This window comes from Oncorhynchus mykiss, chromosome Y, assembly GCF_013265735.2.
Source record: "Oncorhynchus mykiss isolate Arlee chromosome Y, USDA_OmykA_1.1, whole genome shotgun sequence".
In the NCBI taxonomy this organism is placed as follows: Eukaryota; Metazoa; Chordata; class Actinopteri; order Salmoniformes; family Salmonidae; genus Oncorhynchus; species Oncorhynchus mykiss.
In genome coordinates this window covers 27,891,307-27,918,616 of record NC_048593.1, presented here as the reverse complement: position 1 = coordinate 27,918,616, position 27,310 = coordinate 27,891,307, and the positions used below count along the sequence as shown (strand labels likewise).

General features: G+C 41.2%; 1 protein-coding gene and 1 long non-coding RNA gene across 2 annotated transcripts; one reads left to right on the top strand and one right to left on the bottom strand.

Moving 5' to 3' along the window:
• The first annotated feature begins 18,716 nt into the window (after positions 1 to 18,716).
• Positions 18,717 to 22,966, top strand: LOC110509921 (claudin-7-B). The gene is made up of 4 exons (XM_021591140.2): positions 18,717 to 19,251; positions 21,591 to 21,755; positions 21,835 to 21,919; positions 22,092 to 22,966. Exons 1-4 carry the CDS (start codon positions 19,029 to 19,031, stop codon positions 22,249 to 22,251), a joined length of 633 nt encoding a protein of 210 aa, XP_021446815.1. The 5' UTR covers positions 18,717 to 19,028; the 3' UTR covers positions 22,252 to 22,966.
• Positions 22,967 to 23,815: 849 nt separating this feature from the next.
• Positions 23,816 to 27,047, bottom strand: LOC118945283. Its single transcript, XR_005040404.1, has 2 exons — positions 26,206 to 27,047; positions 23,816 to 25,436 (listed from the first exon to the last, which is right to left on the bottom strand). It is a non-coding gene; the product is annotated as an uncharacterized LOC118945283 (long non-coding RNA).
• Positions 27,048 to 27,310: the final 263 nt, after the last annotated feature.

The window sequence follows — 27,310 nt, the reverse complement described above, 5'->3', positions numbered from 1 at the left end:
AGGGTCAGGGCAGACACTTTCATTACAGGAATCATGAGGATAATGTTTGACCAAATCATGGTTTTAGTAAGGTGACAATGTAGAATGTGGTCTTTTTACTTTTATAGGCACGCTTTTCATTTTTCACAATCCATGATCTTGGCTGTTGGCCACTGATCAAGAAGGGTCTATTGCACTGATCAGCCAAAGGCTCAATATAGATTAGTATAACAGAGAAATTTAGCAAAAATCTTTGAAAACAATTGGCCATGTCATGTTTTTTAAATAGAAAATGTGTTTTGCTGTGTGTCAATTTTGACCAGAAGCGCGAGTGCAAAATGTCTGACTCTCACGTGGCTGAATAAACCTGTTTGACTGGTAACACCACTCCCTCCGTAAGAGACTAGGCTAGCAAAAGGGGAAATGGCAGGTGCTTAAAACCACAGTTGAGTATGTAAACATGTCACAGAATGAATCATTTTTCCTATTCATCTTTTTTATTTAACCTTTATTTAACTAGGCAAGCCAGTTAAGAACAAATTCTTATTTACAATGACGGCCTACCAAAAGGCAAAAGGCATCCTGCGGGGACGGGGGCTGGGATTAAAAATACAATTTTAAAAGATTATAAATATAGGACAAAACACACATGATGACAAGAGAGACAACAGAACACTATATAAATAGTGACCTAAGACAACAACATAGCAAGACAGCAACACATGACAACACAGCATGGTAGCAACACAACATGGTAGCAGTACAAAACATGTTACAAACATTATTTGGCACAGACAACAGCACAAAGGGCAAGAAGGTAGAGACAACAATACATCACACAAAGCAGCCACAACTGTCAGTAAGGGTGTCCATGATTGAGTCTTTCAATGAAGAGATTGAGATAAAACTGTCCAGTTTGAGTGTTTGATTGCAGCTTGTTCCAGTCGCTACCTGCAGCGAACTGGCAAAGAGGAGTGTCCCAGGGATGTGTGTGCATTGGGGACCTTTAACAGAATGTGACTGGCAGAACGGGTGTTGTATGTGGAGGATGAGGGCTGCAGTAGATATCTCAGATAGGGAGGAGTGAGGCTTAAGAGGGTTTTATGAATAAGCATCAACCAGTGGGTCTTGCAACAGGTATACAGAGATGACCAGTTTACAGAGGAGTATAGAGTGCAGTGATGTGTCCTATAAGGAGCATTGGTGGAAATCAGATGGCCGAATGGTAAAGAACATCTAGCCACTCGAGGGCACCCTTACCTGCCGATCTATAAATCACGTCTCCGTAATTTAGCATGGGTAGGATGGTCATCTGTATTCAGGGTTAGTTTGGCAGCTGGGGTGAAAGAGGAGCGATTACGATAGAGAAAACCAAGTCTAGTTTTAACTCTATCCTGCAGCTTTGATATGTGCTACGGGAAGGACAGTGTACAGTCTAGCCATACTCCCAAGTACTTGTATGAGGTGACTACCTCAAGCTCAAAACCCTCAGAGGTAGTAATCACACCTGTGGGGAGAGGGGCATTCTTCTTACCAAACCACATTACCTTTGTTTTGGAGGTGTTCAAAACAAGGTTAAGGGTAGAGAAAGCTTGTTGGACACTAAGAAAGCTTTGTTGCAGAGTGTTTAACACAAAATCCAGGGATGGTCCTGCCGAGTATAAGACTGTGTCATCTGCATATAAATGGATGAGAGAGCTTCCTACTGCCTGAGCTATGTTGTTGATGTAAATTGAGAAGAGCGTGGGGCCTAGTATCGAGCCTTGGGGTACTCCCTTGGTGACAGGCAGTGGCTGAGACAGCAGATTTTCTGACTTTAAACACCACTCTTTGAGAGAGGTAGTTAGCAAACCAGGCCAAAGACCCCTCAGAGACACCAATACTCCTTAGCCGGCCCACAAGTATGGAATGATCTACCGTATCAAAAGCTTTGGCCAGGTCAATAAAAATAGCAGCACAATATTTCTTAGAATCCAGGGCAATGGTGACATCATTGAGGACCATTAAGGTTGCAGTGACACATACATAACCTGAGTGGACACCAAATTGCAGACCTGGGAGAATACTATAGACATTAAGAAAGCCAGTCAGTTGATTGCAGACCTGGGAGAATAGCCTTCTCACCAAGCTGCTTGCCTATTGTCCTGTAGCCCATCCCAGCCTTGTGCAGGTCTACAATTTTATCCCTGATGTCCTTACACAGATCCCTGGTCTTGGCCATTGTGGAGAGGTTGGAGTATGTTTGATTGAGTGTGTGTACAGGTGTCTTTTATACAGGCAACGAGTTCAAACAGGTGCAGTTAATACAGGTAATGAGTGGAGAACAGGAGGGCTTCTTAAATAAAAACTAACAGGTCTGTGAGAGCCAGAATTCTTACTGGTTGGTAGGTGATCAAATACTTATGTCATGCAATAAAATGCAAATTAATTACTTAAAAATCATACAATGTGATCTTCTGTATTTTTGTTTTAGGTTCCGTCTCTCACAGTTGAAGTGTACCGATGATAAAAATGACAGACCTCTACATGCTTTGTAAGTAAGAAAACCTGCAAAATCGGCAGTGTATCAAATACTTGTTCTCCCCACTTCTCATTTACCTGAAAAAAAGCCAGTCAGCCTGAGTACGCGTGTGCCGAGCCTTTCGCCAAATTCAATTCTTGAGGTGGAGTAACTCTGCAATATCATGGTCGAACCAGGAGCTGAACCTGTTATTAATTCTAATTTTCTTTATGGGGGCATGTTTGTTAACAATACCATTGAAAATATTAAAAAAAGAAGGTCCAAGCGTCTTCGACAGAGGGGATTAAGCTGATTCTATATCATTTTACAGAGGGTAGTTCGAAGGAAGGCTTGCTCATTAAAGATTTAGCAAGCGTCTATGACAGGATAGGTCGTTTCACTGAGCAGCCATTACGAACACAGGCTGTAAAACAGTGATCACTAAGGTCATTACAGAAAACACCAGACTGATACTTATCAGGATTATTTGTGAGGATAACATCGAGGAGAGTAGCCTGTTCTGTGTCTTGGTGTGCACATTGCAGTTGTTTCTTGTAAATGTATTTGCATTTTCTTAATTTTTTATGCCACACAAAGTTATACACAAATAACATACTCCTCAGTGATATGATAAAACCAAGAGAGAGAGAGAGAGAGAGAGAGAGGGAGAGGGAGACAGTAAAATACGGTCAAAACTTTGACTCCACCTGACTGAAACCTGGGTGTCAATCCAATAATCACAGATTAGCTCCCGCCCTCCCATGCTCCCCGATACACAGCTAACTGTCATCCTAAAGCCTCTCTGCCTGCGTGCCTATCCCACCTGAAACACAACACCTTACTCCCAGCTGCCTGGAAGAGACCATTTCTGCCATACTACAGTAGACCTATCGCTGACTCAGATCTCAATCACTTCTGATCTGTACCCCTATCCACCATCCAGTCAGGGCATAAGCATTTGCCTTATCAAGAATTCTAAAATGTGATGCTTTAGGCATAAATATGATCTCATTATGCTTTCTGCATCAAGGGTACAGCCAATCCATAAATATACAGTGCCTTCGGAAAGTATTCAGACCCCTTGACTTATTCCACATTTTGTTACGTTACAGCCTTATTCTAAAATGGATTGAATAAATGTTTTTCCTCAGTAATCTAAACATAATTATGTCAAGCAAAGACAGGTATTTAGACATTTTTGCAAATAATTTTGCACGCCCAATTTTTCAGTTTTTGATTTGTTAAAAAAGTTTGAAATATCCAATAAATGTCGTTCCACTTCATGATTGTGTCCCACTTGTTGTTGATTCTTCACAAAAAAATACAGTTTTATATCTTTATGTTTGAAGCCTGAAATGTGGCAAAAGGTCGCAAAGTTCAAGGGGGCCGAATACTTTCGCAAGGCACTGTAAGGTCCCACAGTTGACTGTGCATGTCAGAGCAAAAGCCAAGCCATGAGTTCAAAGGAATTGCCGGAAAGAGCTGCAAGACAGGATTGTGTCGAGACAGATCTGGGGAAGGGAACCAAAAATGTCTGCTACATTGAACGTCCCCAAGAACACAGTGGCCTCCTTAAATGGAATTAGTTTGGAACCACCAACACTCTTCCTAGAACTGGCCGCCCGGTCAAACTGAGCAATCGGGGGAGAAGGGTCTTGATCAGGGGGGTGACCAAGAACCCGATGGTCACTCTGACAGTTCCTCTGTGGAGATGGGAGAAAGGTTTGTCCTTCCAGAAGGACAAACATCTCTGCATAGGCACAGGAAGGGAAGACCAAATGCCTTCATCACCACTTTGAAAAGAAAGAGGAACAGGAAGTAGAAAATAGTCTTATAACTTCCCACTGCTTATAATAACTTCCCACTGCTATTCCACACTGTTCTCCCTCTCCACCAAACACAATGCTGAGCACAGAGCGGTGATTGCAAGCTAGGGAATCTCCAAAAATTAAACAAAATGTGACTCATTGATTCCTGACTTGGGTAGCACATTTTTAGGGCTATTGAGTTGTATCCCCCTGTGTGTTTGCTAAATTCCTGTGCTTGGATGGCAGTCGCTGCCATGGTCTCTGCCTTTACAAAGAGCTCTTTGTTGCCTCAGACTATACCAAGCTCATGTTATGAGTATAGAAGATGTGAAGACACAAAACACCTTGCCCCACTGAGTCAGGGAGAACCAGAACACCCTTTATAGTGAAGACCACTATTGTTATGACAAAACAGCTCAGCCAGTGACATCAGAAAGTCATTGACAATAGTAAACTGTAGACATTGCCTAATCTTAAATGCAAATAACCAGCCTGGTCTCATAGACAATATGTAGCATACTAAATGTAAATCCAGGAAACTTAAATGAGTATGATATGTTAAGTTTGGTATGGTTACATAAGACAGAAGGTTACTTAAGGCAAAAACAAAGGAAGGGTGGTTGGTCGGGTGGATAATGTGAGTGTCTAGCAACCCAAAGATGTGTGTTCAAATCTAATCATGGACAACTTTAGCATTTTAGCTAATTGGCAACTTTTCAACTACTTACAAATGTGTAAGCTACTTTGCAACTACTTAGCATGTTAGCTAACCTTTCCCCTAACTCTAACCTTGACCAGGGTTTTTCACAGCCTTTAACCTAACTTAACCTTTACCCCTGGTCTAGATAACGTTAGCCAGCTAGCTAACGTTAGCCACAACAAATTGGAATTCATAACATATCATACATTTTGCGAATTCATAAGATGTGGTACATTTAGCAAATTTGTAACATTTAGAAAAATCGTAACATATCATGCAAATTGTTATTCGTAACTTATAATACGAAATGGATGAAGGACAACCAAAAATGAATACATACCATACGAAATGTGACATATCATACTAATTTGAGTGTCTAGCATTTACATAAAAAAAATCATACGAAATGCTCTGAGACCATGTTGAAATAGCACACATTGCATTTGAATGTCGCGTTTGCTAGGTATTATTATTAAACTGTTGGAGCTAGAAACACAAGCATTTTACTGCACCTGCGATAACATCTGCAAATCTGTGTACACGACCAATAACGATTGATGTGATTTGATTGGATTTACCGTGTATTAAAAAACTAGATTATGGCATGCTAATGAGAAAGAGAGACATGCAGTAATGACAACAACCCCAATTACACACCATGGTCAAACTTAACTAAACCAAACATAATAAGGGCTAGGCTACTATTTAACTCTTGTCCACTGTTTCCATAGAGACCATATCAAAAATCTTGAGAACATGATTTGCCGATACAGTGGCATGCGAAAGTATTCACCCCACTAGGCATTTTTCCTATTTTGCTGCCTTACAACCTGGAATTAAAATATATTTTTTTTTTGGGGGGGGGGGGGGGGGGGGGCGGGGGGGTTGTATAATTTGATTTACACAACATTCCTACCACTTTGAAGATGCAAAATATTTTTTAGGTGAAACAAGAAATAAAACAAAACAAAAGAATACTTGAGCATGCATAACTATTCACCCCCACAAAGTCAATACTTTTTAGAGCCACCTTTTGCAGCAATTACAGCTGCAAGTCTCTTGGGGTATGTCTCTATAAGCTTGGCACATCTAGCCACTGGGATTTTTGCCCATTCTTCAAGGCAAAACTGCTTCAGCTCCTTCAAGTTGTATGGGTTACGCTGGTGTACAGCAATCTTTAAGTAATACCACAGATTCTCAATTGGATTGAGGTTTGGGCTTTGACTAGGCCATTCCAAGACATTTAAATGTTTTCCCTTAAACCACTCAAGTGTTGCTTTAGCACTATGCTTAGGGTCATTGTCCTCCTCGAAGGTGAACCTCCGCCCCAGTCTCAAATCTCTGGAAGACTGAAACAGGTTTCCCTCAAGAATTTCCCTTTATTTTGCGCCATCCATCATTCCTTCAATTCTGACCAGTTTCCCAGTCCCTGCCGATGAAAAACATCCCCACAGCATGATGCTGCCACCACCATGCTTCACTGTGGGGATGTTGTTCTCGGGGTGATGAGAGGTGTTGGGTTTGCACCAAACATAGAGTTTTCCTTGATGGCCAAAAAGCTCAATTTTAGTCTCATCTGACCAGAGTACCTTCTCCCCACATGCCTTTTGGCAAACACTTATTATTTTTTTTTCTTTAAGCAATGGCTTTTTTCTGGCCACTCTTCCGTAAAGCCCGCTGTGGAGCTTTGCAGCTCCTTAAGGTTATCTTTGGTCTCTTGGTTGCCTCTCTGATTAATGCCCCCCTTGCTTGGTCCATGAGTTTTGGGGGGCAGCCCTCTCTTGGCAGGTTTGTTGTGGTGCCATATTCTTTCAAAATGTTTAATGGTGCTCCATGGGATGTTCAAAGTTTCTGATATTTTTCTATAACCCAACCCTAACCTGTTTGTAGAGATCCTTGGTCTTCATTGTGCTGCTTGCTTGGTGGTGCCACTTGCTTAGTGGTGTTGCAGACTCGGGGCCTTTCAGAACAGGTGTATATATACTGAGATCATGTGACAGATCATGTGACACTTAGATTGCACCATGTGGACTTTATTTAACTAATTATGTGACTTCTGAAGGTAATTGGTTACATCAGATATTTTTTAGGGGCTTCATAGCAAAGAGGATGAATACATATGCACACACCACTTTTCCATTTTTTTATTTCTCTGAATTTTTTTTAAACAACTAATTTAAAAAAAATTCACTTCACCAATTTTGACAATTTGTGTATGTCCATTACCTGAAATTCAAATACATATCGATCTAAATTACAGGTTGTAATGCAACAAAATAGGAAAAACGCCAAGGGGGATGAATACTTTTGCAAGGCACTGTAAATTCTCCATCTCCATGCATGTCGCTGACTTGGATGGCTGGAGTCTTTGACAACGTTTTTGTCCTTCCTCTGTCACCACCTAGCATAGGATGGCAGAAAGCTACCCTCTGTAGCGCCTTACAGTTGGATGCCGAGCAGTTGCCATACCAGGCGGTGGTGCAACCATGCTCTCGATGGTGCAGCTGTTGAACTTTTTGAGAATCTGGGGACCAATGCCAAATCTTTTCAGTCCCCTGAGGGGGAATAGGAATAGGCATAGTCGTGCCCTCTTCACAACTGCCTTTTTGTGTATGGACCATGATTGTTTGTTGGTGATGTGGACACCAAGGAACTTGAAGCTCTCTGCACTACTGCCCCGTCATTGTGAATGGGGGCATGTTCAGCCCTCCATTTCCTGTAGTCCACAATCAGCTCCTTTGTCTTGCTCACGTTGAGGGAGAGGTTGTTGTCTTGGCACCACACTGCCAGGTCTCTGACCTCCTCCCTATAGGCTGTCTCATCATTGTCGGTGATCAGGCCTACCACCACTGTGTAGTCAGCAAACGTAATGACAGTGTTGGAGTCGTGCTTGGCCACGCAGTCGTTGATGAACAGGGAGTACAGGAGGGGACTAAGCACGCACCCCAGAGGGGGGCCCGTCAGGAAGTCCAGGATCCAGTTGCAGAGGGAGGTGTTTAGTCCCAGGTCCTTAGCTTAGTGATACGCTTTGTGAGCGCTACGGTGTTGAACTCTGAGCTGTAGTCAATGAATAACATTCTCACATAGGTGTTAATTTTGTCTAGGTGGGAAAGGGCAGTGTAGAGTGCAATTGAGATTGCGTCATCGTGGATCTGTTGGGGTGGGTCTAGAGTACATTGGAGTGGGTCTAGAGTTTCCGGGATGATGGTGTTGATGTGGGCCATGACCAGCACATGTGAGTTCTAGGAGGGCGGTAGTCATTTAGGCAGATTACCTTGGCGTTATTGGGCACAGGGACTATGGGGGTCTGCTTGAAACATGTACTGTAGGTATCACAGACTCGGTCAGTGAAAGGTTGAAATCTCAGTGAAGACACTTGCCAGTTGGTCCGTGCATGCTCTGGGGACACGTCCTGGTAATCCATCTGGACCCGTGGCCTTGTGAATGTTGATCTGTTTAAAGATCTTACTCACATCGGCAACGGAGAGAGTGATCACGCAGTTGTTCTGGAACAGCTGGTGTTCTCATGCTTGCTTCAATCTTGCTTGCCTCAAAGCCACCATAAAAGGCATTTACCCTGTCTGGTTGGCTCACGTAACTGGGCAGCTCATGGCTGGGTTTCCCTTTGTAGTCCGTAATAGTTTGCAAGCCCTGTCACATCCGACGAGCATCAGAGCTGGTGTAGTAGGTTTCAATCTTAGTCCTGTGTCATGAGTGTGAGGATCCAAAGGATCAGGTTACAGTAGATCAGCTCTACAGATCTCTCTCTCCCGCAGACGGGGAGAGGAATGGATTTGGGGGTTTTATGACACCTCACTTGATCGTAAAACATAGGCAGCAGACGATACCTTTTGGGGCCTAGTTTGGGTGATCGGAATGTCTGTGTGCCTTATGTAGAGTTTACCGCCCAAAACTACAACGTCAAACAATGGATACCGGGACAATATATTTCATCCTCCTTATATTGGTAATTATGAGAGATGGAATATGGAAAATGGATGTCTATTTTGTAAAGTTTGAAAACATTGTAACTTGAAGATTTTTCACACGGTGTATGTCATGTTTACATGCTTTGTGTTGTGTGGTAATTATCCAGGAGAATGTTTTGTGACAATAAGATTGTGATTTTATTTTTCTAATAATATCACAGCAAATTGTGATACCTTGCCTCGTAACTAGCTATGCCCCAGGGAACCCAGAGTGATGTCCCCTTTCTACCCGAGGGTATAAAGAATTTGAGTTAACCTCTCTGAACCAACCATACTGGATCCGGGATAATTGTCATCAGCAAAGCTGAATAGCATAAAGCCACAGTCAAATAATATTACTAGAAAATATTCATATCCATGAAATCACAAGTGCAATATTGCAAAACACAGTTTAGCCTTTTGTTAATCCACCTGTCGTCTCAGATTTTGAAATTATGCTTTACAGCGAAAGCAATACAAGCGTTTGTGTAAGTTTATCGATCACTCGACAAGACAATAAGTACACTTAGCATCAGGTAACTTGGTCACGAAAATCAGAAAAGCAATCAAATTAATCGTTTACCTTTGATGATCTTCGGATGTTTTCACTCACGAGATTCCCAGTTAGACAACAAATGTTCCTTTTGTTCCATAAAGATATTTTTGTTATATTCAAATACCTCAGTTAGTTTGGTGCTTTATGCCCATGAATCCACCAGGAAGAGTGGTAATGACAACGCAGACAAAAATTCCAAATTATATCCATAATGTCCACAGAAACATGTCAGACGTTTTTTATGATCAATCCTCAGGGTGTTTTTCAAATATCTATTCGATAATATATTAACCGGGATAGTTGGCTTTTCACTAGGACCGGGAGTAACAATGGCCGTCTTTCTCTTTTGCGCACAACTCACTCTGAGAGCCCCCACCTATCCACTTACGCAATGTGGTTGTTCATGCTCATTCTTCAAAATAAAAGCCTGTGTCTAAAGACTGTTGACACCTTGAGGAAGCGATAGGAAAAGGAATCTGGTTGATATCCCTTTAAATGGAGCAATGGGAGGCTATGGAGCAAGGGGTTTTCAAAATAGAAGCCACTTCCTGGTTTGATTTTTCTCAGGGTTTCGCCTGCAATATCAGTTCTGTTATACTCATAGACAATATTTTGAAGAGTTTTGGAAACTTTTGAGTATTTTCTATCCTAATCTGTCAATTATATGCATCTGGTCCTGAGAAATAGGCTGTTTACTTTGAGAACTCTCTTTAAATCTCCATCTTGTGTAACATGTGTCATTTTGTGTTGGTCCGCTAGGGAGCTGTTGTCGTCATATTAAGTTTCGAATCAATAACCTATACCGTGTGTGTATCTTATGTTATCATTTAGCTTGTTAGTAAATAAATAATCAAATCAATTTGTGTGGTACGGAATGATCAGTGAGATCCGGGTTTGTGCAGATTTATGGAGTCTACGACGTTCAGAATGAGACTGATATGAGGAAATTATTAATTGATGACTGGTATGATATCCATATATTCTTGAGTTAATTCTGGAAACTGTAACTTTTCCCATGGTGCCCCAAATTCCTAATGAGTTAATTGTTACATGATTCATTTAATTAAATATAATTATTCAATATATTGCAGTCATCACATTAATGATAGTCACGTCTCCTGTATTGATGCTTTGCCTGTTTGATGGTTCGACTGAAGGCACAGCGGGATTTCTTATAATGTCCCGCTCCTTGAAAGCTGCAGCTCTAGCCTTTAGCTCAGTGTGGATGTTGCCTGTAATCCATAACTTCTACAGATGCACCATTGAGAGCATTCTTTCGAGCTGCATTACCGCCTGTACGGCAACTGCACCCGCCTCAACCGCATGGCTCTTCAGAGGGTGGTGCAGTCAGCCCAATGCATCACTGGGGGCATGCTGCCTGCCCTCCAGGAAATGTACAGTACTCTGTGTTAAAGAAAGGTCAAGAAGATCATTAAAGGCAAACTCCACCCAAAAACTATATTTTGGTATGTTTCATTAGTCCATTGTTGATGTAGTCCCTAAATGTCAGCAATCAAGTTTTTAAGATACATACAGTGCCTTGCGAAAGTATTCGGCCCCCTTGAACTTTGTGACCTTTTGCCACATTTCAGGCTTAAAACATAAAGATATAAAACTGTATTGTTTTGTGAAGAATCAACAACAAGTGGGACACAATCATGAAGTGGAACGACATTTATTGGATATTTCAAACTTTTTTAACAAATCAAAAACTTAAATATTGGTTGTGCAAAATGATTCAGCCCCTTTACTTTCAGTGCAGCAAACTCTCTCCAGAAGTTCAGTGAGGATCTCTGAATGATCCAATGTTGACCTAAATGACTAATGATGATAAATACAATCCACCTGTGTGTAATCAAGTCTCCATATAAATGCACCTGCACTGTGATAGTCTCAGAGGTCCGTTAAAAGCGCAGAGAGCATCATGAAGAACAAGGAACACACCAGGCAGGTCCGAGATACTGTTGTGAAGAAGTTTAAAGCCGGATTTGGATACAAAAAGATTTCCCAAGCTTTAAACATCCCAAGGAGCACTGTGCAAGCGATAATATTGAAATGGAAGGAGTATCAGACCACTGCAAATCTACCAAGACCTGGCCGTCCCTCTAAACTTTCAGCTCATACAAGGAGAAGACTGATCAGAGATGCAGCCAAGAGGCCCATGATCACTCTGGATGAACTGCAGAGATCTACAGCTGAGGTGGGAGACTCTGTCCATAGGACAACAATCAGTCGTATATTGCACAAATCTGGCCTTTATGGAAGAGTGGCAAGAAGAAAGACATTTCTTAAAGATATCCATAAAAAGTGTTGTTTAAAGTTTGCCACAAGCCACCTGGGAGACACACCAAACAAGTGGAAGAAGGTGCTCTGGTCAGATGAAACCAAAATTGAACTTTTTGGCAACAATGCAAAACGTTATGTTTGGCGTAAAAGCAACACAGCTGAACACACCATCCCCACTGTCAAACATGGTGGTGGCAGCATCATGGTTTGGGCCTGCTTTTCTTCAGCAGGGACAGGGAAGATGGTTAAAATTGATGGGAAGATGGATGGAGCCAAATACAGGACCATTCTGGAAGAAAACCTGATGGAGTCTGCAAAAGACCTGAGACTGGGACGGAGATTTGTCTTCCAACAAGACAATGATCCAAAACATAAAGCAAAATCTACAAGGGAATGGTTCAAAAATAAACATATCCAGGTGTTAGAATGGCCAAGTCAAAGTCCAGACCTGAATCCAATCGAGAATCTGTGGAAAGAACTGAAAACTGCTGTTCACAAATGCTCTCCATTCAACCTCACTGAGCTCGGGCTGTTTTGCAAGGAGGAATGGGAAAAAATGTCAGTCTCTCGATGTGCAAAACTGATAGAGACATACCCCAAGCGACTTACAGCTGTAATCGCAGCAAAAGGTGGCGCTACAAAGTATTAACTTAAGGGGGCTGAATCATTTTGCACGCCCAATTTTTCAGTTTTTGATTTGTTAAAAAGGTTTGAAATATCCAATAAATGTCGTTCCACTTCATGATTGTGTCCCACTTGTTGTTGATTCTTCACAAAAAAAATACTGTTTTATATCTTTATGTTTGAAGCCTGAAATGTGGCAAAAGGTCGCAAAGTTCAAGGGGGCCGAATACTTTCGCAAGGCACTGTAACTTTCAAGATGCAGAAATACAGCTGGTATGATGCATTTTGCATCAGCCACCTGAGCTATGGGGGAGCAGTGCCACAACGCATTATATTTGATTATGAATGCTGCTCCTTCATGGAACTACCTGTCAGCAAAGTATTTTGTTTGCATGCGCCTCTCGCACCAATGCACCAGCCACCCCCAATGTACCAGCTGATGAAACTGGGTTTGCACAACTCAAGAAATTCTGCACAAACTCTCAGGGAAGCTCATCTGCGTGCAGTTCGGCGTCATAAACGACTTCAGTGGGCAAAAACCTTCGATGACGAATGGCACGCTGGAAAAGTGTGTTCTTCAAGGTTGAATCCCGGTTTCAACTGTACCGGGCAGATGGCAGAAAGCGTTTATGGCGTTGTGTGGGCGAGCGATTTGCCCCAGAGTGCCCCATGGTGGCGTTGGGGTTATGGTATGGGCAGGCATAAGCTATGGACAATGAACACAATTGCATTTTATTGATGCAGATTTGAATGCAGAGATACCGGGACGAGATCCTGAGGCCCATTGTTGTGCCATTCATCCACCGCCATCACCTCATGTTTCAACATGATAATGCACGGCCCCGTGTTTTAAGGATCTGTACACATTTCCTTGAAGCTGAAAATGTCCCAGTCCTTCCATGGCCTGCATACTCACCACACATCACCCATTGAGCGTGTTTGGGAAGCTCTGGATCGACGTGTAGGACAGCATGTTCCAGTTCCCGTCAATATCCAGCAACTTCACACAGCTATTGAAGAGGAATGGGACAACATTCCACAGGCCACAATCAACAGCCTGATCAATTCTATGTGAAGGAGATGTGTCGAGCTGCATGAGGTGGTCACACCAGATACTGACTGGTTTTCTGAGCCACACCTTTTTTTTAAGGTATCTGTGAACAACAGATGCATGTCTGTATTCCCAGTCATGTGAAATCCATAGATTAGGGGCTAACAATTTTTTTTCAATTGACTGATTTCCTTATATGAACTGTAACTCAGTAAAATCTTAGAAACTGTTGAATGTTGCATTTATATTTTTGTTCAGTGTATAAAGGCAGGTTGGCACATTCACAAAGTCATAAAATCTGATTTGAAACCTTAACAACACTGCTAACCCTTATGCTTAGCCCTAACCTTAAATTAATACCAAAAAGCTTATTTTTGATTTCATACATTTTTACTAGCCAATTTTGACTTCGCAGCTGGCCAATCTAGAGGAAAACGCTCAGTGCTGCCTCCAGGTCAAGATTCATGAAAATAAACGTCAACATGACATATACACTGAGTGTACAAAACATTAGGAACACCTGCTCTTTCCATGACATCGACTGACCAGGTGAATCCAGGTGAAAGCTTTGATCCCTTACTGATGTCACTTGTTAAATCCACTTAAATCAGTGTAGATGAAGGAGAAGAGACAGGTTAATGAATCATTTTTAAGCCTTGAGACAAATGAGACGTGGATTGTGTATTTGTGAATGGGCAAGACAAAATATTTAAGTGCCTTTGAATGGGGTATGGTAGTGGGTGCCAGATACACCGGTTTGAGTATGTCAAGAACTGCAACGCTTCTGGGTTTTTCACGCTCAACAGTTTCTTGTTTGCATCAAGAATGGTCCACCACCCAATGGACATCCAACCAACTTGACACAGCTGTGGGAAGCATTGGAGTCAACATGGGCCAGCATCCCTGTGGAACACTTTCGACACCATGCAAAGTCCATGCCTGAAGAATTGTGGTTGTTATGAGGGCAAAAGAGGGTGTAACTCAATATTAGGAAGGTGTTCACTCAGTGGATATTCTATGTGTGAGAGTCACATGGCTCTATGACGTTGTCAATTGAAGCACCAGCCCATGATTTGGTGATTTGGTCACACCAAAATGTTGTTGCAGGGTCACAGAAAATGTTTTTAAAAAATGGTAATTCAAAGTGCTTCATTAAGAAGTGTACATGGTATGATTCAATAAATACATTGTTTAATCTAACATGTCCATGCAGGAATGCATGATTCCAGATATTTAGATGTGATTGTCATGATTTTTGAGTTCAACAATTAGGCAATAGTCCCGTAATCTATTATTTTACTGTCATAATAGGGTTTTAGAATTCAATAGAGATTAATTTGTTTGCCTCATTTGGGGCACAAATATCACATATCATAAATTAATTTGGGGCTCATTCACCACCTGAGGAAGTGGTTAGCTTGATCGCTAACTCTTATATAGCCTAATATTAAAGCTAGGCCTACTGAAAGTTAGCTGTGTTATTGATGTCAGTACATTTTATTAATATGCACTCACCTTGAAATTGAATGGCAGACATGAGTGCCTTCGTTCAATATTAAGAGTTGATAAATACAATCCAGACCTATAGAAAGCTGGGACTCTCTTCTTTTCTACAGTAACAACAGTGGTTTCTTTAAAGACAGCATTTTTCCCGCAGTTACATTTGTTTTTTTATTGATGAATCAGAAAGCATTTTTCTCTCCTGCAAATGAGAGAAAGTGCACTGCATCAAAGCAGCAAGAAGGAACTCTGTGGAGCCCAGACGACTGTCTGATTGACCAGAAGGCTAGGTGAAAATGATTTGGAAGTGTTGCCTATTCATTCAACCAGTTTGAATACAAAAGAAGCCATCCGCCCTTGATGGGTGATCAACAGAAAAATAGCATATTTGAGAGCATGTGAGAAGTCTTGAGGGTTTGGTAAATGACAACAATGCAAACAAAGTTTTAGAAGTTTTTCTTCTTGATATTCGATGAAGTAATCTCAAATTTAATCAGCTGTTTTTAAGAATGTAACTGCAATGAATTGCCATTTTTTTCCTAATCCAGGCTGATTACAGTTACTTCATATTTGGAATCAGATTAAGAAATCACTGTTTATAGATTCCTTGCTCAAAAGCACATCGGCTGCTTTTTCACCTTGTCAGCTGAGCTATTTGAAACCAGCAACCAAAGCCAACGCTCTACTTGATAGGCTACATGCCGCCTTCTCAGTAACGGTAACAGGACAGTTTTTCTTGCTATGGCTGCAATATGTGGCTGTTTATCTAGTTTACAGCAGCCACCCTATGTTGCTCTGGATAAGAGCCTCTGGTAAAAGCCCAAAATTTAAATTTAAATAGAAAGCATGCCCCTATATTACTCTAATGAGCTCTGCCCCCCAGAGTCGGTCCGGACCGGACAGGACTAAATCTAAACCAATCACAGACATCGGTGTTTTACAAGTTTGGACAGCACAGTACAGTACAGCACAGTACAGTAGAAAACAGTGAGTTAGTTCATACAATAGAGTACAGTACAGTACAATACAGTACAGTAGAGTTTAGTTCAGTAGAGTGGAGTAAAATAAAGTAGAGTTTAGTTCAGTAGAGTGGAGCAAAATACAGAACAGTACAGTAAAGTACAGTAAAGTACAGTAGGGTACAGTACTGTGACGGTTACAGAAATGTATTTCTTGCTATGACTGTGATATGTGGTTATCTACATTAGTTGAATGCACTGACTGTAAATTACCTGGATAAGTACACTAGAACACAGTAGAGTTAGTTCATACAGTGGAGTAGAGTACAATGCAGTACAGTAGAGTTTAGTTCAGTAGAGTGGAGAAGAATACAGAACAGTACAGTAACGTACAGTAAAGTACAGTAAAGTACAGTAAAGTACTAGGGTACTGTACAGTAACAGTTACAGAAAATGTTGTATTGCTATGACTGTGATATGTGGTTATCTATCTTAGTTGAATGCACTGACTGTAAGTCACTCTGGATAAGAGTGTGTGCTAAAAGCCCAAAATATAAATGTAAAAAGGAACTCTTGTAAAGCATGCTAGGTATTATTTGAATGAGCTCCGCCCCCCAAACAAGACCAAATTTAGTCTGTCCGGACCAAATCTGAACCAATCATAGACATCTATGGTTTACAAGTTTGGACAGCACAGTACAGTATAGTACAGTAGAGTTCAGTACAGTAGATTAGAGTAGAGTTTTAGACTAGAGTTCAGTACACTAGATAACAGTACAGTAATGTACATTAAAGTACAGTAAAGCACAGTAGGGTACAGTAGAGTACAATATAGTACATTACACTGTACTTTACTCTGCTGTGCTCTACTATGCTGTCCAAACTTGTGAAACACAGACATCTATGTTGGGCCAAATCAAGACCGGTCGGACCAGACATCTGTGGACGTTGAAATCAAAGACGATCCAGACCGGATCATATCTGAACCGATCATAGACGTTTATGTTTGGGCCAGTCCGGACTAATCAAATTTTAACCTGTCATAGACGTCTATGGACGAACGGACCAAATTTCAACATCATTTCAACATCCATGGACATCGGTGTGGGACAGTGCTCACTGGGTTGCATTTAACATTTACTTTCCACTGCTGTACCCCTGACTGCATCCCTGCACATTCATATGATGGTAATGATCTTGTGTATAGCCTACCTTCTCATGTTTGTTAGTTTTAGATATGTTGAACATTTGTTTTAAAAAAAGGTATTTGACCTAGTTATTGAAGATTGCATTGTTGAAAAAGAGCTCGTATGTAATCATTTCGCTGGATGGTTCTACACCTGTTGTATCCTGTACACGTGAGAAGTAAACTTTGATTAGATTTTTCACATCTGAGGATTTTCACGGTAAACCTTGGATAGTCTCAAATCAAATCAAATTGTATTTGTCACATACACATGGTTAGCAGATGTTAATGTGAGTGTAGCGAAATGCTTGTGCTTCTAGTTCCGACAATGCAGTAATAACCAACGAGTAATCTAACCTAACAATTTCACAACAACTACCTTATACACACAAGTGTAAAGGGATGAAGAATATGTACATAAAAATATATGAATGAGTGATGGTACAGAACGGCATAGGCAAGATGCAGTAGATGGTATAGAGTACAGTATATACATTTGAGATGAGTAATGTAGGGTATGTAAACATATAAAAGTGGCATTGTTTAAAGTGGCTGGTGATACATTGTTAGAGGAATTGAACTCCTATATGTTCATTAACCAATTCAATTAAAACACTCTGTCCGTTTCTAAGAATTTGTAAGATACGTATTTGCATATAATGGACAGAGACCAGTTTCAAAATGAATCAGTAGCGTTTATTTTCCGAGAGCTCTGGTCATAATACCATGTACATTAGTTTATATACCTCACATTTTGTCATAAATGTTTCTCCTCCTCTCAGATACAATGGCAATATAGTTCACAAGCCTTCCCACATTGTCTGCCACCTGTTAAACAATCTACTACAAGCCCAAGGTCTCTCCCCTCCCTGGGTGGGGACAGAATGTTCTGTAAGGAACACAGTATTACAGCCGGTCTGATGATAGCTCCATTCGTTTCTAATTCTTGACTAAAACTACAGACATTATATTCAGTATTATGATTATAATAATATTCATACATTCATACAGTAACATAGTAGTATTCGGTTTAGTTATAGTTCTAAGTTAAATGTATACATAATTTAGTCATTATTCATACAAATCCCATGACATACATGTATTACATAAAGATGGCAAGATGCAGTAGATGGTATAGAGTACAGTATATACATATGAGATAAGTAATGTAGGGTATGTAAACATTATATTAAGTGGCATTGTTTAATGTGGCTAGTGATACATTTTTACATCACCTTTTCCATTATTAAAGTGGCTGGAGTTGAGTCAGTATGTCTGGGGACATCTGAGGGTTGGAACTAAGATTGGAGTGATTGGTTGATTGGCAAATACACTTGGAGTCCAGCGCAATTAGGAAATAGACTTCTTTGTATATGTTCTCCCTAAATCAATAGTTGATCTCATTCTAATTGGTGAACGATTAGTCACAGCATCACATTCGGGAAATTATTGAAGTTGAACGGTTTGGTTTCATTATACTGCGACAGAAACGGTGACATCATGAAACCTCAGGTCTATCGAAGGTGAATGACTCGAAACTGTGCGCGTTCCCGCCCCTTGTGAGGAAGAACCTTAAAAACGCTCGTCCCCGACCGACCCTCATTATAATAATCAAGGTGCGGCTTGGCAACAGGTGCTGAGAAATTCTACCGTTTGCGTTTTAGAGGTGAAGCTGCCAAGTTGTTTTTATAGTTTGCAGAAAGCAGCCGCTACTTTCTAAAACAATTTTACAAAAGAGAGCTCTTTTTGAAGACATTCATTGTGTGAACGCGTGAAGGGCTGCTTTTCAAAAACAGGTGGACAGTAATTTCCTCTTCGTGCCAATCAAACTATTTGTTGTCTTTATTATACTACAAAGATTATTCAAGGTCAGTGACATTCCTTAAACTCAGTTTGCTTCAAGGAGTTGAAATGGCCAACTCGGGACTCCAGATTTTGGGGTTTGCCCTGTCGCTACTGGGTCTGATCGGGTTAATTGTCGGCACAATCCTTCCCCAGTGGAAAATGTCCGCCTATGTCGGGGACAACATCATCACAGCGGTGTCTATGTACCAGGGATTATGGATGTCTTGTGCATTTCAGAGTACCGGCCAGATCCAATGCAAAGTCTATGACTCAATTCTGCAACTTGACTGTAAGTAGGCTAATGAATTTGTTTATATAAAATGAGTTTCATTTTCCAGTATGAAACTATTAGTGGCATGAGTACAATGTCAAAAGTTAATGTTGAGAACATGCTGTTTGAATTTTCTAGGCGAGGGAATTAACGCGCGCCCCTGCTATAGATGACGCATGCGCCGAGTCTTATTGGAAACCTGATAATGTTCTATGTAACTGCCACACCTTGTGTGCGATTTACGACTCATACTTAGTGTCCATATTTTATGTACATTTCTGGTTGCTTTGTTATCCTTTTGATATTCATTAACTTAGCCCCAATGGGCTTGTATCCAACATTTTTCTTTGCCCATTATTTGGGGCTACTCCTATTTCACCATCGGTTCACGATATCAGGGGATATAACCAAACACAGGCTACTGGAGGAATGTTTTGTATTCACGTTGGTTCGTGGACATGGCTGTGTTGCGCAGTTACCAATGGGGTAATGGTTATCCAGACAGCCATTGTCCTGTGCCATGCCCTCATCCGCCTATTGGAAAAACCCTTATTAGCTAGCTGCAGGCAGTATCGAGGGGGGACGAGTTGCTGGCATGGGGGTAAATCAAGCCTTGATCTCTGCTCTGTTTAGTCAACACGCCATTGAATGGACTCACAGATCTGACAGGGTGCGTGCACAGTCAGCAAGAGGCACAGATACATTCCTCATCTAGCCTATTACTGAATAAAACTGGCTCGCGGCGATATTTTCCTGTTTAGCTTCCTACCCCACTGGTGTTATTAGAGTACAATAAACCAACAGAAATCCCTAAATCATGACATTGCATAAATGTAGGCATGGCCCAAACGTTAGCCTCTGACTTCACTCCCTGCCAACTGCCCCCTGATAAAATTGCTCGATCCTGTATCTCAACAAGTAGTTTAAGTAGCGACTTCTGTCCACTACATCATACTCTATCAAATGTATTTTATAAAGACCTTTTTATATCAGCCGTTGTCATAAAGTGCTTCATTAGAAAGCCAGTCTAAAACCCCGAAGAGCAAGCGATGTAGAAGCATGGTTTTTAAGAAACTCTGGTCTTAATCAGCAGACACATTGCGGTGTCTAGATGTGGAGTTAAGTGTGGCTTGCTGGGTGAGTGCCATCATTCCATTCATATTTTCACACTTCGGCAAAAGTGCACCTGTAAAAGACTATGCTCTCAGACATTGAGAGCATAGACTTTACTGAGCTGCTTGAGCTCCCTGACTACATGGTAGTTTTAGTGGCTGTAAAACCACTGTTTGACTTGTGTATCAACTATTTTGATAAAGCTATCGTTTTATAGACTCCTTATCTCTTATACTCTTTTGCTTGTATGCTTTATCATATCTGCAAACATGAACACAAGCCATGTCTGATAAAGGCATTGTAATCAAACCAGTGGTCAATGTAACAAGTAAATAAATAGCTTGATGTCAATTGCATTGCACTGATAGCAGGAAGGTGGAGAATTACCAGATGAGGAACTGTAGAAATTCATTAGGTTGTGCCAAATGCTTATTTACATTTCTTCATGCGTTCCAGGTAAGCAATGATTGCGGTCTACTGTTTTTCTCATGCCAATTGAAATCTGTGGAACTGGAGCTTTTCAGAAATGCATAGTTTCAGACGTCGGTATGTTGTCTAAATGCTTCCTGGCTCGTATGTGGGTGTTGAGGCCATATTAAATAATTTTACTGTCGAAACAGCCATTTTGATTTGGGATCTTGTGAATGTCACTTGTAACCTAAAGCGAGATCTACTTGCTGTGGGAGGGTCTAGCTAGCCAATAGTGAGGAAGTCCCTCATAGTGAAACCCAACTCCCCCTCTGTCTCATGACTGGTCTGACTGGTTCTTGACTTGCCAACTGAGCCAGAGGGGGAGGGGTGGCGCACACGTCACCCTCATGGGGGTTTCCGGTTGAAGCCGGTTTCTGTTGCACCTGACTAGAGGTGCATTGGGGGAGGGAGTGGTTGAGGCAAAGATGGAGAATATCAGTGTTTAGTTTGCATGCGTTTGTGGCTACACTGCTCTCAGGTTTCAATAACCTGGATATGAAAGCTAAACACACCTAATTGGGTTAAAAACTTTATATTCCTATAACTGAAACTTGTGGCTAAATTCAAATTATTTGGTTGGCTAAATCAAACATTTGTCAATGGTTATTTATTCACTCAACCATCCATATCGACTTCCCCTATCAAACTAACTTATCTCGGTTGGGGCGAAAAACAGGAGGGCCATGTAATGCACCATAAATTATTTGTTTGCCAGCCTAAAGGGATATCCTGGTGTATTGGTGTATTAACCCTGTCCTCCCCCAACTCTCCAGCTGCACTCCAGGCAACGCGTGCCCTGATGATTGTCGGCATCATTGTGACTGTGGCTGGGCTGGGTGTGGCCACCATGGGAATGAAGTGCACCAACTGTGGGGGAGATGACAAAAACAAGAAGTCTCGCATCGCCATGACCGGTGGCATCGTCCTGCTGATTGGATGTGAGTTACCTTGAAATTGGCTCTTGATTCTCTGTATGCTCTGATGGTTTAACCGCTAACATTTCGTTCCCCTCCATAGCTCTGTGTGCAACTATCGCCTGCTCGTGGTATGCTAACAACATCATCAAGGAGTTCTACAACCCATTCGCCCCTGTTAACTCCAAGTAAGTACTACTGGATTTCTCTTTGGCAAACTTCCCTTTAGTGCCCCTCTTATCACCTGGAGTCTTTAATTCACTGTCTTGATGGTGTTGAATGCTGGAAGTTGCTTCCCATTTTTCTGTTATGCATGTCATTGTACAGATACTGTTGCCAACACAAACCCTCATCTTCTAGGTATGAGTTTGGTTCAGCCATCTTCATTGCCTGGGCTGGAGCATTCCTGGACATAATTGGTGGTGCCATGCTCGCAGCAACCTGCCCCAAGGGCAAACCTAAGGCCAAATACCCCATCGCCTCCACTCGTCCCCCCAGCAGCAGCAAGGAGTACGTTTGAGTTTCATGGATGCTGTAGGAAAACTTAAGAATCTACAGCGCATCAGTCCAACTCAACATTTTGGTCCGTCAGTCCACTTTTTTTAAACTACGTGTTATTTTTTTCCCAGGGTATACCCTCAGTTACAATATCAGTAAGGATGTAATTAAGAGATGGTTCTAGAGGACTGCTCATGATGTTTACTTGTAAGGTAGAGCAGATGTTGAGTGTTGGCCTCAGACCTTTTTACATCCCTCCACTTTTCCCATTTCTATTACTGTAGCCTACATGGACAGGCCAGATGACTATGTAATGATGATGGGGCCATCATGCTTTGGTATTACATTATAACAGCCAACCATCCAACAAGCTGTTTTAGGAGCCAATCAGGAAATGCAAGCCTATATCTAGATTTATAATGATTACGCTAGATACATCATTTTGAATTATACAACACACGACTCTGTCAAGACTTGTAATTTCTGAAGGCCCGAGACTGTTCTCCCACAACTAAGATTGACTATTTGCTGTGATTCACTTAATGCCATTATCAGCGGTAAAGGTGTACTCTCATTTTGGCAACTTTTTAAAAAATTGGCTAGTAACCTAAAATATGTATGCTTCAAATGATCAAATGTATTCTCCTTTTCCCAAGGGTAGTTTTGTAATACTGCCACATTTTTAATATTTAACTTTTGAAATTGTCTTCTGTAAATAAATAAAATGGTGACAAGTTGTGGGTTCTGGTTTACTGTGTCTATGTTGTGGGATTCCATGCCAGATATGCAGAGATGTTGCAAGAAATCTTGTTTATACATACATTGCAGTAGTCTTGAATGCACTGAAGTCCTGAGTTCCCAGCTGTTTTGAACGCGGCAATAACATAGGTGTTGCGTTCCACTGCCCAGACATGGCATGCATCAACCAATGGTTGGGGTGCCACGTCATCGACTGAGATTGCTATCCAGGTGTTTTAAGACCTAGCCGGCGTCCGCAACGCCTGGTCAGAGAAGACGCCTAGGATGTAGTTAGCTGATACTTAAAATACCTAACCAGGAGTTGAAGACCTGTTAGGTGCAGCAATGTCTAAGCTCTGGAACCCAGTCTTTATGATCCTCATGGGGCTTGTTTCACATTGCAGCCAACAGTGCAGGCCATTGCCAACTGACTGATCTACAAATCACCTTGCATCATAAATAACGACTTATAATTATTTGTAGGTCAGTGAGTCACAATTTTACTTGATACATTATCTAGGCAAAATGGTTTAGATCCCCTCGAACATGGTCTGGTAGCCTGGCGGGTAGAGTTGGGCCAGTAACCAAAGGTTGCTGGATCAAATCCCTGAGCTGACAAGCTAAAAATCTGTTTGGCTCCTAAGCAAGGCAGTAACCCACTGTCCCCCCCCCTTAGTCTCTCTGGCATGTTTGGGGGATGGGTGGAATGAGCTGCATGAAGCTATAAAGCTCACAGGCAGGGGACTCTAACAATGTACATTAAGTTCTCTCAAATCAGTGAGGTACGGACTGTTTTTGAAATGTTCTCTTTGTCTTCAACTGTGAGCCTGTGACTTTGCATAGGTTCCAAAGACTAACAGGTTTTATTTCAAATGAATAACAGACTGAGGGGTTGAGTAAGACACAGATTTTGGGCTGAGGACTATGTTCCTTTGACTTTATCGCTATCTGGTGGTGCATACTATCATTACACAACAGCGGATCACATTCTAACAGTGGTTTCCAAACAGGGTTACTTGACAGAGGGTACTTGAAGACTCATGAGATAATAGTCCTACTGGTATAATGCACATGAAGGGATATGTCAGGGGTACTCCGGGCAGAGCAAAATTCGCTTGGTACAATAATTTCTTACATTTTTTCTTAACTCTATTTTTTTTAAACTGCATGGTTGGTTAAGGGCTTGTAAGTTGTGTTTGGCACAAAATGTGATTTGACAACTGAAAAGGGTTGGGGAAAACTAACAAGTAGATTCAAGGAGGATTTAGAAAACCCGTTCTTGACAAGTGAATTGATTTAAGCTAAACCCTGCTTGTATATCTCTAGTGAGGGGTAGATTTTATAACTTTACATCTATTAATCTTGACAAAGATAAGACTGAGCCAAACTGAACAATGGTTACATCAAAACAATGTATTCCTCACAGCTCGGTGAGTCTTACACCAATTTCCTTGACTTGCTCCTCCATGTAGCGACCTGCTTCATAGCTGGGTTTAACATAAGTTAGGCTACTTATCTGAATGCCACATTACTTTTCTAACAGATGTGGCATTATGGTGAAGAATATAACAGGAAGCTGGTTGTAAAAAATGTGTATATTACACCTCGATGCAGGGATACATAAAGTTCCATAAATAGTTCACAGTGGGAACTCTTTTTGTCTAGCAACTCAGGGGTAAAAGTAACATACAGTACAACATATGTTATACTAAGACAATGATTATGACATGTTACAATGCAAATTAAAGCCTTCAGTTTATCTAACACGTTTTACAACAGATTTTACAGTTTGCACCAAAACGAGACAGCGTTGTCAACTGTCAAAAACTAAAATAAGTGTTAACATATGTGAAACACTGAAAAAGCGTACATAATGTAAAATAAATAATATTGTGAAAACACTGCCCAGCACTATGAGTAGCTGTTTTCTCAGTTAGATATAGGTTGGATTGACACAAATTAAAATAACATCTTGGATGGAGTGTTTAAAATATAGACACTAAAGACTGAACAACAAACAAACAGGTCCACTCATTTTGAAGGGGCAGGTCTTGATGGGTAGGGCCTTCTCTTGTGTGCTTATGTTTCAGCCTGTCCGGACCCAAATCTATCCTAATTGCTCCCCTCTCCTCAGGACACAAAGTCCCCCCTTCAACACCAGAACAGCAGCTGAAGCAAAGATGCACTGTTTTTTACTTCTATTTCCTTGGGACACTGACCTTCCTGTGTCCAGGAAGAGCTAAACTACATGTGATGCGCATGCTACTATTGTAAACTTTGCAATGGGCACCTGAATTGGACATTGTCCAGAAACAAGTGGTACACACTTCAGAATTTCACAAATGAGCACAATAGCCTCTTGAGGTCTGGACACTATCAGAGTTGTTCAGGCAACAGGAGAGATATTGATTGATATGGGGAGGCCATTGTGTTTCATGACATCATCCAAGTCGTCATCCTCTATAACCACTGTAAACGAAAGGGGGAAAGACTATGAATATCAATATATTGACAGATGAATGAACACCATTCTACATAACTTCTACAAAGGCCAGTCTGATTCTGATATGTTACGTTTGGTATGATTAGTAGGTGGTCGTAGAACACAAACGTCTAGCAACCCAAAGGTTGCAACTTCAAATCTCTTCATGGACAATTTTAGCTAATTAGCCAATTTTCAACTACTTAATACTTTTTTTTAGCTACTTTGCAACTACCTAGCAAGCTTGCTAACCCTGCCTCTAACCTTAACCATTTAGCCAACCCTTCTCCTATAAACGAACTCATAAACCTAACCCCTAGCCTAGCTAACGTTAGCCAGCTAGCTAACATTAAGCGAGCTAGCTGACATTAACCTGACATTAGCTAGAATTCGTAACATATACTCTTGGCAAATTCGTAACAATTTGTACATTTAGCAAATTCGTAACATATAATACGAATTGTAATTCGTACCATATCATACAAAATGAGTGATGGACATCCACATATTAATACATACCATACGAAACGTAACATATACTAAATGAGTGTCTCGGATTTAAGGACATCCACATATTAATACATACCATACGAAACGTAACATATCATACTAAATGAGTATCTCGGATTTATGTACAGAATAATACGAAATGCTCTGAAACCAGGTAGATCATTTAGTCACGGGCAGTTCAGTTTCTTTCAGCGCAATTCTAGTTCCTCGTCTTTTGCTTGTTGCCCCATCATCTCCGACACTCACCTCTCTTCGACCGTCCTATTTGCCCTAACTTCGGGGCCCGTTGGCCTCGTCTCCGCTGGGGGGAGTCAAAACTCAGCACACCCCTGTTGAATCCATTCCACAAACCAGGCACCTCATCCGACTCGAGTGGGATTACTGAGCTGGGCTGAAGTACGCCAGAGGGTGGTAGAAGCTCGGGCATTGCCGCTATTCCGTACATGTCCAGTGGTTGAGGTGCGCTTTCTTGGCTCTTTCGGTTTTTATCTGTCTCTGTCTCTAGAATTCTCGACACCTCTGCAGCGTCCGGGCGCTGCTTCTCCTTGTCCTTGCTTCCACAACAGTACAACATGCAGGATACCGGCAGATATTTTTGTTTCGATGAGATAAATATCGTTGTCGCTGGCTAAAGACGGAGTTAAAATGGAGAATGTGGTAGATAACACAACTCAAGAAAATCAACTGTAAACATATTTCACACTTTAGCAGCACAATTTCCCTGCTGATCGGGAATAAATTTCTGTCAAATGTCAGAGACGATTAAAATACAACATTCTAGAGGCAAATCAAAACGTAAACATGTCAGCTCTGGAAACTGTCACAAAATGTGTTGACGTATGCAGACCAATACCCTTGTGCGTCCATTGCGCAAACCTCATCCCACATGCATTTAATGGTTTCTGTATCACTTTTCAGACATAGTTATTATGGCAATATAGCCTTTTGGTGCACATTATTTCAAACCTTTTCTATAACTAGTTGTCAGCCCAGAGGGTCCTCTTCACAGTTTTCCCATTGCGAAGTGTTGTGATTTTACTGTCGAACATATGCCCACTCCCAATTCGCACAGTGTCGACGTCTTAAAGGTGTAGTAGGCTAGACCGTCAATGATAAATGCGTTATTACAATTCGGGATTTCCCAAACATGCATCTGTTTGCGTCATGACGCACACAGTTCTGGGAATTATGTCAAAACAAATATAGGAATCAAAGTCTGATGGTAAGATTATCATATTATATGACATTCCATTACTAACAGGTAGATATGAGCATCCATAGGCTAACAGGCTATAATAATCATCATGCGGTATTAATAGGACACTTTACACCGAGGTTGTAAAACTGATCA

Coding starts and splice junctions, on each gene's coding strand:
- LOC110509921 (XM_021591140.2), top strand. CDS start 19,029: ATGGCCAACTCGGGACTCCAGATTTTGGGGTTTGCCCTGTCGCTACTG. Junction 19,252..21,590: donor CTCAATTCTGCAACTTGACT/GTAAGTAGGCTA, acceptor CCAACTCTCCAG/CTGCACTCCAGGCAACGCGT. Junction 21,756..21,834: donor CATCGTCCTGCTGATTGGAT/GTGAGTTACCTT, acceptor TCCCCTCCATAG/CTCTGTGTGCAACTATCGCC.